Source organism: Pundamilia nyererei, unplaced genomic scaffold (genome assembly GCF_000239375.1).
Source record: "Pundamilia nyererei isolate P.nyererei 1_Seehausen unplaced genomic scaffold, PunNye1.0 scaffold00003, whole genome shotgun sequence".
In the NCBI taxonomy this organism is placed as follows: Eukaryota; Metazoa; Chordata; class Actinopteri; order Cichliformes; family Cichlidae; genus Pundamilia; species Pundamilia nyererei.
Window position 1 is genome coordinate 6,016,222 of NW_005187404.1, and position 11,674 is coordinate 6,027,895.

General features: G+C 37.8%; 1 protein-coding gene across 1 annotated transcript in view; it reads left to right on the forward strand.

The window, feature by feature from the left end:
* The window catches only part of trarg1a (trafficking regulator of GLUT4 (SLC2A4) 1a), a 14,510-nt gene extending 2,836 nt beyond the window's left edge, over nucleotides 1-11,674 (forward strand). Inside the window, exons 2-3 of the mRNA XM_005720775.1 lie at nucleotides 8,975-9,101; nucleotides 9,719-11,674. Of these exons, the coding sequence (XP_005720832.1) occupies nucleotides 8,975-9,101; nucleotides 9,719-9,729 (138 nt within the window). The 3' untranslated portion in view covers nucleotides 9,730-11,674. The remainder of the gene's footprint in view (nucleotides 1-8,974; nucleotides 9,102-9,718) is intronic.

Sequence of the window (11,674 nt, forward strand, 5' to 3'; positions counted from 1 at the left end):
GAGAGAGAGAGAGAGAGAGAGAGAGAGAGAGAGAGAGAGAGAGAGAGAAAGTGTGGCAGAGGGAGGTTTTCACAGAGGGCAGAAGAGAGAAAAGCGAAGGAGGAAGAAACTGGAGCTGGCCACTAACTCAATAGAAGGCGAGAGAAGTCAATTTAGTTTCTCTGCAGAGGGCAGATTGCAGCAGTTAGCCAGCTCAGTAGCAGCGATCAACATCCTCTCTCTTTCCTGGGGGGTAAAGAAAGGGGATATGGGCCTCCCAAAGAAGATCAAAACATCATTCGCTACAAGGGCAGATGGGCATGAGAGAGACAGCAAATAGCCATAAAGTAGTTCCTATCACTTGATTAGAAGAAGCTGAATCAGATAGCAAAGTCAGATAAGTGCGAGTGAGTCAGAACAGGAAAAACAGAGGTGTACAACGCTCACTTGTGAGCAGATGAATCAAAAGTAATGTGGTTGATACCACACGATACAGCTTTGGAGTGCCAGATTAGTGCTAAGTGCCAATATTCGCTACTCATCATCCACTGTGAAATGGATATTGCTGGAAAGTCAGATAAAAAAAAGAGCAGCTTTTAAAATGGTATCAATGGGGAGGTGTCAGAGGAAGCTGAACAGACTTTAGAAATTCATTCACAGAAAGACAGAAAGATCAAAAAAGACCATCTTAAGGGGTAGCCTGATATGAAATGCCACAGTTGGTGGTCGCTTGCATTATTGATGAGCCTTTAGCTTCCAGTGATCTGGATTCAGACTTCATTTCATGCCAAGAGGGTTTGTGCTTAACAGTCGTGCTATTATGTAACATTAACTGTGCTGTGTGCTGTGTATTCAATTAAAACCTGATGTAAACCATATAGCTTTTGTTTTATAAGTATAGTACACAATCAACATTTGTAGCTAAGCAATGGCTCAAAAATGGCTGTGTAATGTGATCAGAGTGATAAGCAGCAGTATCTGTGGCACTGTCCCGTAGCTCTAAGTGGCATTTAAGCCTGTTTCAGCTCATTGCTTTAGTTCTTCAGAAATACAGCTGTTTTTAGCAGCAGATTCAAGCAACAAAGCTTTGACAAATCCACAGTATTCCAGCCTGTTCGACACAAAACTGAGCTGCAACAGACCCAAATATTTACCCCAGGAATCTTTCAAACCTCAAACAGAGCTGGAAAGAAACGCAAATATAGGAGTGGATACAAATATATCCAGGTGTTTTGTTTTTAGATCACACACCTGTCTCCAGCTCCAGCTTTAAATACAATCAAAACTCGTGTAATTGTCTGTGTCTAACTGTAAATGCAGACTTCAGTAGATTCTGCTATTATGCAAAACATAAACTATATCACAGAATTTAAGAAAACACACATTTTTGTGTATGTAGACAGTGCAAACATTAAGTAAGATGTATATCCATCTTTTAATCGCTTAAACAGGTAAAAGTATCCATCTGTGTTGGTCCCATTTACCCTTGTAAAAGCGTCAGCATCTTTCCACACTGTAGATGGTGCATTGCTAACAGCAGGAACAGTTACATCCATCATCATCTCCCACTACTTTCAGCAGTAGGAGCACATAAAAGCCAACTTCCAGCTGGCTGCCGCCAAAGATCTCTGACAGATGCTTGGTGGGAAGGGCTTGCGGCTGGCAAACGCGGAAGATACGCAGTCAATTATGGTTACTGGAGAGGTTGGGGTAATAGGTTTTTACAGTGCGCACTAGCCTATCCCAGTAATGGGAATGCCCAAACTGCAGGAGCATTACTGCATGTGCTGCAGATTTGCCTGTAAAATATGGTCTCACAATGCTGCACTGGCGGGATGGCTTTGTTTGTGTGTGTATGTGTGTGTGTGTGTGTGTGTAGGTAAATGAGATCTTATTAGCAGTCAAGTGCTGCAGTCACCATCAGAGAGCATTTAACACTGTTCTTACCCATCAGAGTGTTACAGAGAAAAAAGAAAAGCCGTGTGCTACAACTCATTTATCATTTTAAATCAATGAATGCTACAATGTGATCATCCAATGAATAATACAACTGAATGCATAGAAAGTCATGTTTTGAGTACAAGTATAGTACAGAGCACTTACCAGCGTAAGGGCCACTAGCTATATGAGTGGCTTATTTGATAATATAGGAGCTTTTAAAATCTTCAAATCCCACTACTCGATGATTTAATATTAAAAATGAATGCATCTTCACTTGTTTTAATTATAATATTGGGACATTTTATTTACAATATTGTACAGAAATCTTGAGCCACCCCTCTTTTCTTTCTATTTTGCCTCCAAAGAACAAGACTTTCTCGTATGATAGTTCTCCAGCCTTCCAGAAGGTCCAGAAGTTTCTTTAGCTGTTTTTCCATTCATTTTCATTCCAGTGCTTCTACCTCACTATATTCAGAGGAATGTTTTTGTTAGGCCACTTAACACTGACCTATGACTCATTCAAACATAAAAAGACATGATAAGTTAGGGGATGAATCAGTGTTGTCTCTACGCAAAGAACTGTATCTTCAGGCACTTTGTTACTAGCAGCCTGCGACAACACACATAAATTGTATTTTGAAGTGGAGAACAAAAGAATAAGAATCTTCAGAAGATAAAGTTATCTGAATGCCATGTCCTTAATAGGGGAAAAGATCCAGCCTGACAGGACCTGAGAGATGCATCTGGCCCTCCAGTTGATCTGAAGGCCCAGATGTTCACTGAAGACTCACGAGAGAGATACAACAGTGAGTGTCTACAGCCATCTGTAAAACATGGTGGAGGTTCTGTCATGGTTTGGAGCTGCCTATCAGCCAGTGGTGTTGGAAATCTTGACAAAATTGATTACATTTATTTTTATTTATATAAATGACAACAACTGTTGCCTCAAGGTGCTTAATTGATACAATTGTAAACACAGAGAAGTGCCATCAGATGTTAATACCTAATGCAATACCATCTGCAAATCATCTGATTGGTGATAGCTTCAATTTTCAGCATGACAATGGTCGCAAACACTTCCAGTGCAGTAAAATCATACCTGGATAGAAAAACACACATTGGAACTCTATCAGTCATGGACTGACCTTCCCCTAGAGTCCCAACTGCAACACTAGTGAAGCAGTGTGGGATCATCTCGACAGACAATGGAATAAAAGGCAGCCAACACCCAAATATTTTCAATGGACCTTCATATTGTCCTTATATATCGTATTTGCATGTGAGCTTACAAATGTTTCAGTAAAACCTATTCCTCATTTTATTAGCAAAATCTGGACAAATGCAACAGAAATTGCTTCAGCACATTAATTTGTGATTAACTACCTGCAAAAAAAAAGTTGTAATAATGGCATTTGCACCAGCTTAAGCTGTGCATTCCAATTGCTAAGTAACAGATGCTAAACTTACTTTTCATTGTGTGATTTGCATCACATTAGATAATGACAGCGGTGTAACTAGACAACTCTTTGCTTTAGAAATCTCACCTGTGGTGAAAGCGTTTCTTAGTGTTTGCCCTTTTTTAGTACAAATAGCCCATTTCTGTTTTGTTTTTGTAGTTGTATTGTATATATATAAACTGTGTTTGGTTTAATAAACAGATTGCTAATAATAGCATACATTATCCCGATGATAGTGCACTGTGCTATGAACTAAACGATGAAACCTGACTCTGAGTTATTTAAATATGCCTGGCAGTGGTTCACTTATAAATGATCTGCCAATGGATAAAGGTTTATACTATGATGGTCTAGTCTTTAAAAGCATTAGCACTCTGTTAGTTTGTTTGAATTCACAAGCAAATATAAAAACACAAGTAAAATCCTATGTAACCATCAGCTACAATGCATTTTATAGCTAGAATAGGTATTGTGCCATCATAGCTCTGGAAGGTTTGATCATTTGGTCGCATGGGTGGTTTGAAATTTTAATGGGCATTTTCTGTAAAAAGTCTAAAAGCCTTGCTAGCCGCTTCCGAGAGACTGCGATGTTCTTTATCCCTCACCGGACCAATGTGATTTAACTTAACATACCAAAACAAAAAACCCTGCAAAAGCCTCGTACAAATTCATTTGGGGATTAAAAATGTCTGTCACTACTAAATTATAAATGATTGTCATCTTTGAACTTAAAAAAAAGTTAAGTAGAGTTTAAAAATAAAAATTTAAGCAATGAAATGAATATAATCTAAAAGTTTTGAAAGACATAATGTATAAACCTGGAAATCGACAGATTTGCTCATAGAAGAAAACATCCTCTCACTGTACACTTCTGTGTTCCACCATGGCTGCTGTTGGTTCTCCATTATTAATGGCAAGTGAGAAAAGAAGCACTTACTGACTTACTACCACCCACACTTGTCTGCTGAACATTTGAACACATTAGAGAGAACGAGTGTGCGTGTGTGTGTACAAAGGTAGCACAATGAACACTACAATTAGGGTAGAATTTCCCATTCTGAAAACAAATATGACCCGTAGTCGTGCTGTGAATCAATACAGGCGTGATTCAGTGAAGCAAAGGGTGCCTCCCTTTCACTACACACAGATATTCACAAACACAAATGAAAACCTCTCGCAGGTCTCAAAGGTAACATCCAACAAGACTAGGTCCAAATGAGAGTGCTGACATTGCCTTCCTTTGTTTCTTTTACTTTCTTATTATCATTATGCAAGTAAAATATCATCTTTTTAAATCACCTCCATTCTCCATTGATGGTTTCTCTCCAAGCTGGCCAAATAGGCTGTGTTTTCTGAAAGGGACTTCCATTGATTTAAGGTGCTGATGCTGCTTTTCTCTATGAGAAAAGATCAATACAGGCTCCAACGGGACTTTGCACCATAGCTTCACATTGCAGTCCTCAGAGCAAGAAGATGGAGTGTGTCCCTGTGAGAGAGTGAGTGAGTGAGTGAGAGTTAAAAAAAAAAAAGTAATGTTTTTGTTTTACTGTCATGAGCCTGGATTGTGGGATGAGACATTGCATGTAGTAGATATTTAGATTTGATCAAATTTAAATAAATCCTAGAAATAATCGTCCAGTTAAATAGTTTTTGTGATTACGTTTCTTACCATGCAGGATATAGGAGTACATTATATTAGGTGACTGTTTCAAAGCAATTGCATTATATTGAAATATCTTTGTTTTAATTGCGATGCAGAATCTGTCAAAAGTTGAGTTTGAGCCTTTTAGAATTAAAAATTGGGAGGCGTTTGTGAAGCTGCGATAAACTGTGTGAGCAAATCAGTCAGTAATTTAACCCCATAACAGACTAGTGTATTATATTTGATACATACAGTTTTTGAGACTTCAACATTTCAGTGTGATTTTTTTTTTCCCTAAAAAATACAAATATATTGGATAATACACTTTTAAGAAGTAATTCTTTGCCAGGTGTAGCTATCATATTTGCTAAACTTTGTTTGTTTGTTTTTTGCAAATTATTGCAAATTTCATCTTTTTATAAATGTCAGGAGGTTTAATAAATTCTCCATTTATTGGCAATTATTTAACGGTTCAAGTTTGAAGGGGTAAGAAGAATATTTGTCAATGTAAAATTGTGACAAATGTACATTTTTCATCACATGGCCCCAAGGTCCTCCTTAAAAGCAGACGTGAGCTTTTCTCAGAAAGATCTCAAAAAACTACCATCAGTGCATTTCATCTTTGCATCTACAACTAAGAAAAACATAATTTTCATAATTACCAGAGCTGTTAACTTAGAGCAGCTGTTTTGGCCTAATAAATTTGTTAAGCGCTGTGTATTTAATTTATTTCTCCTTTTTTTCCTGCATCTTTAATAATCCAAAACATTCATATTTCACCCATGCCCAGTACCACTTCCTCATCTTCTTAATATTGAGGTCATTATGTACTGGGCAGCTGAAATCCTTTATCATGCAAGAATGTGAAGACATTCTGCTTTGAAAGTATATCATGAGCTCGGTTGTTGTTATTATTTCCCAAACATCAGGCATTATTAAAAGAAGAGATGAATGCCATATTTAAAAGTAGTTTTCCACTCTATCCTAAGGTTGCACTGTCCCAAACCCACGTGCACTAGTGCACAGTAGTATCTTACTACCAGACAGCCTGGAGGCAGAGCATCTCACGGGAGTGAGACGATGGAGTAACAAGTTAGTAATCAGGGGAACTACTCTGTAATTCAATCTGAATTTGAGGCGGTTCCCACCTAACCCCCAACACTCTATTTCTTCAGTATTCAGTGACTGAATGAAGCAAGAAAACAGAGACACCATAGCATGATTTCAAACTAAATTGTGAGGGTAATGTGAAATTAAGAATAGTGGATTACTTCCTGAAATTCTCTTATGAAGCATGAAGTTCTCAATCGCTGCTAAACTCAGGTGTAGGCAGGTTTCATTGCTGCAGTCACACATGGACTGAGTCATGATCCTTCTTCTACCTGCAAATCACCTCTTACTTTTAATTCTGATGAAAATGCTTTTAATTTCAGTCAGTGTTAATTATATTTGTTTTATTAACACTTTCATACACACAATGCCGTTTATATTTAAAGCATTTGAACTTTCATATGTAAAATGGGGAAAAATCTTTTGAGGAATACGATAGTGTAGTTAAACTGTCAAACTGATGAATTTCTTTGTTTTGTTTTTGTTTTTTAACTTTTCATATTTTTATATCTGTAACTCCAACCTGTGTAGAGCTTATACGTATTTTAGTCTTCGGACAGTAGGGCAGCACTTTCTTTCTTCTAACACCAGATAAGTTTTGGTGAGAGTTCCAATTTCTGTTTTATCACCTCTGCTTTGAAAAGACTCATCCTGGACACCTGCTGAAGTATTTAAACGCCATCTGCATTCAGGTTGATCAGGTTGTTTAGTTGCTCTAGTGCTCAAGTGAAACTTGTTAAGTTATAGAGCAAATACTTGGAGTGATATATGTAAACTATAGGCAAAACACACACACGATGAAATTTTGTTTTATGACTAAATAAATGAAAAACAGCAACATAAGATTTTTTTATTTGATGTGTGCATGTACATGCTGCAATACAGTGAAGAGCAGTGTTCCTTTGTGTGGATTCCCTTTCACAAAATAAAAACATACACTGTTAAAAAAAACCCTGCCAATCCAATGAAAAGCCTGAGACATCAGTAACGGGAGATTTGATCTTTGGGGTGACTCACATAAAAGCAATGCAGAAGGCTGAGAATTCCCATCCATCACACCTTTCACACATACGCATGAATCACTCTGTCTCCGTATCTGCAGTGTACAAGCAAAGCAATATACGTTCAGCATTAAAATGATATACAACCCCTTCATACTGCTGCACTCACCGACTCCATCCAATTGGCTCTGCAAGTCACATTCTTCCATCAGTCCCAATCTGCCGGCATGAGATTTGCCCGTTTACAGTTGAAATAAATTACTCTCTGCATTTCACAAGTCAACATTACTGTGCTCCATGTTTATCAATTTCTTTTTAAAATAAGTATTGATTAACTATATGATAAATATTTTAAAGTGTAACTCTTGAAGAGCTGCTTCAGTATTTTCCTCCGGCCAGGAACTTCATCATTTGTCCAGTAAAGCCACGATCCCTTCTCTGCACATGTCAAAACCATCACAGCTTTGCCTCTAACATTGTTTCCAAAGCACTGTGAGATGTCACTCTGACATAATCATTTCTAACCCTGTCCATCATGGTCTCTTTGTCAGTGCCACAGCAGGTCTCACTACCATCTTGTAAACTTTCCCTTTGACTTTGATACTCTTTACATTTTCATCTTTCCACCTGCCACTCTCTCATTCACACACACGTATTCTGTTTGCTACTACTGACTTTCATTCCTTTTCTCTCCAGAGCATACCTCCACCTGTCCAGGCTCCACAGAGTCCACAGAGACCCCTGCCTGCTTTCCTTTGGCTTTGCCACCTCTCTTTTTTATATTATTAGCCTCCAGTACTCTGTGCACTTCATTCATCTTCCTGACTATCCCACTGTTTCTTCACTAACCTTTGAGTGTTTTCTTGCACTTCCTCTTTCCACCACCAAGTCTCTTTGTCCTGTGTCGTCTGCCCAGAAGATACCCCAAACACCAGTAACTTTTCCCCACCACCCAGAGCTTGTCTCAACTCACTTCTACTTGTTCTTGGTGTCCAAAGTCATTCTACAGACTACCATCTGATGCTGCCTAACTACATTGTCCCCATGAAAACTTTGAGGGTTAGACTTTTCAAAGAGCCACAGGTTAGAGTGTGAATAATTATTGGTACACCTCAGCGCTTCAGTGTATATGCCGAAAGAAAAACCAGCTCTGGAGAACATACGGGTGTTTTATGTTTTCAGTGTAAAATATGTACTAATCTGGACATTTTTCAAGAACTTTTCACATTTGTTTCACCCATAAATGGGAAAAGCATTGCACTTTAGTACATAAGCTCAGTGAGCAATGGTTTATATGTATCTTGAATTTCACACCTTACACTCAATGTGTGTGAAGACTTGTGTATGTTCGTGAGTTAATAAAGGTTTTTTTTAATCACCTATTTCTTTTTTTAAATGTTAAATCACATTACACCAGATCAGCAAAATCCATCGATGAGCCTGACTGATCCAGGATGATTAGTTCAGTAGTTTCAGGGTGTTCAAAATTGATAATAATCAAACAATTTGGAGTTCTTCAGGTGCAGGTGCAATAACTCAGGTTTTGGGGCAGTCACAAAGTCTTCGTGCTGCTTGGTCTTATTAGTTTTTCCTACACAAACTGGAAAAATAAAGAAATTAGAGGAAGAACTGGATTAATTACAAATAATACTTTATAGGGTTCCTGCTACATCACTGTTTGCATCTCTAGCTTTATCCAAGAACTCATAAATATGTAGATGAAAATCTCCACCCTAAGTGTATCCTTGGTTTGCCTGGTTCGACAGATCTTCCTAAAAATGTTTGGTCTACTACCTAATATATTAAATTTGTTTAATAGTCTTGCTGCTTTTGTGTGTCCTCAGTCCAGAAACAGTCTCCAGGCGGGGGACATAGACGGGGCCAAGAGGCTGGGTAAACTGGCTCGTCTGCTCAGTATCGTCTCCATTGTCTTGGGCGTGGTCATGATCACAGTCTACGTCTCAGTTTCAGGTACATTCATTGAATCAAGCAGGACAAATTTTTGAGGACAGTGATGTTATCATGATGGTGTCCAGTGTGCTGCACCGAGATTTAGATTGAGGTTTAAAGTGTAGCTGTAGGAGGAACTATCTACTCAGAAGGGTAGTCCAAGAAACATCTGCCAAGGCAGCTCACTTTCTCGGCAGAGTGTTCCTGGTAACTCATTTTGTTTACTTTCTTCTTTTTAAACATACGTTAAGAAGTTTGTAGTGCAGTAAAAATGAGATAAGAGTAGCATGACAGATGTTTACATTGATTACATTATTGTCATTTTGACTTTTATATCAATCTTGAAGGAGAGGTCAGAGGTCAAACGCTAAAACTTTTAAATTCTTATAAGGCTTTTTGTCAATTTTCAACCAATAAATCATTAAGTTGACCTTGAAGATAAGGCCCCTCTACACTCAAAGTTTTATCGAAATCAGAATCCAAAATTTTTCAAGCGATCTTGTTTACAGACAGAAAGAATGACATGCTTCAGATGTGTTTCCTGTTTTCAACTTTGCCAACATCTGTGTGTGTGTTACATTTACTTTTGCTGCAATCATATGTGTGTAACATACTTCTTCTCTTTCCCTTTTTTACAGTTTCCAAATGAACTCGCGAGAGATGATCTTTCAGCAAGTAAACAAATGAAAAACACCATTCAGAGATGCATGTATTAGAATCTGGTTAGCATTTGCTTGACAAAAATAATGAAAATCCTGATGTAAATCTGTCAGGTTAAAACAGAGGAGGAAGAAAATGCAGATTTGTTTGTGGTCAGAAGGAACCCCGTGTGTTTCCCAGTGTGGAACATGGACTTCTCTCAATGAAGACAATAATCTGTGTATGAGGAGAGAGCGACTTTCTCTGTATGAGATGGAGCTTCTTTCGAAAAATGGATTTGGGGTTTGGTCTCCAAACTTTGGACAGCTGCATATAATCCTCATATATTCCTCATCGAATCTTTTGCATTCAAAGCATATACAGTTACAAATATATTTGAAATGTGGATAGAAAAAAATTACATATATACATTGTATATGTACATTTTATATAATGTTTGTATGCCAAGCGGTGCTGGGTTTGCTAAGGCTGTCATAGTGGCTGCTTTGTCAGTACCTGGATGCTCAGTGGAAACTCAAAGGTTTGTGAAAGTGGGCAGGGGACATAATTGTTTTTATTTATTATAATTTTTCATTGAAAACAAAAAAAAACAAGACCAAGTGCATGCCTGAATGTAGATCACCGAACCTCTGCCTTCATTTTGACTGTTATTTCCATGTTTCTTACCTTTTCCAGGAGTCTGAGAGACTAGCAGGTTTGCACATGTGAGACTGTTTTGTGTACATCTAATTATTTACCACAAACATGACTTAGTCTCAGCTACACCTTCAGGTGTTGTTTCTCCTCACCATATTCCCTTATAATTAATTTTACGTGTGCGTGCACGTGTGCGTGTGCACGTGTGTTTGCTGCCTTTCTACACCATTGGCATTGTTATACAATGACTGTTAAATGTCACTGATTGTTTCACTGAATGTTTTTTCCAGCTTGTTGTATTGGTATAAAATGTATTTATATAGGAAAATATATATGCAATATGTACGCATGCTATGGGCCAAACAGGCTGACACAAACTTCTTCTTTTTTTTAACAACGAGCGGGTCTATAAGTTTAACTTAGTAACAATGAAAAGCATTTAAACAAAAAACACAAGCATTCTGTAAAGTTCAAGCCTGACAAATTGTCTGTATTCATAATTTTATCGAAGAGATGCAGTTTATTGTTCTGCCTGTGGATACATATAACAAGTATGTTACAGTGACATGTACCAGGCTTGTGAGCAGAGATAAAATTCAGTAACACTATGTTGCATTATTCAGATCATTTGGATAGATTTTGGGGGCAATAATGTTATTTGGATGGCGGGGTTAATTTACATTTTGTATCATTTTCATTTTGATAAGTTACAGTGCTTGTTTTCACTTGCTCATACAGTTCAAACAAGTGAAACCTTATAGCTATATTATGCTGCTAAAGTGATACTACCAAGTCCTCAACATCATCAGTGAAAGGATGTACAACTGCTAACTGTCGAGTTAACAGACTTTCAAGTCCCCGTTCATACTCGTGGTTGTACAAAAAGTCACTTTAGCAAAACATCCGAAAGCAGCAAAATCCAAAGATGCCCTACTGTTTACTTAGTGCAGGCGACAGCCCTGCTGTTATTCTTACATCTACATTTTTCATCTGGAACAATTGGCGAGCAGAAGCCAACTGTCAGTAAAACAGTTCAAACTTTTCCACTTCATTTCCGTGTATTAATGTGTTTCCTTTCCAGTATATTGTATGTGCCAGTTCACCTCTGTGTGGTGTACATTTTGCATGTCAGGAATAAACATTACCATGCATGGTCCAAGTTGTGCCTTCTCATGGTAACTTCCAATTCACAAGGAATTGTGTTGACCACAGCCATGCGCTAGCAACTTTCTGAGTCTGTAGTCTATAGATAGCATGTTGTTTCAAATAAATGTAAATATTCCAATAATTATATCAAT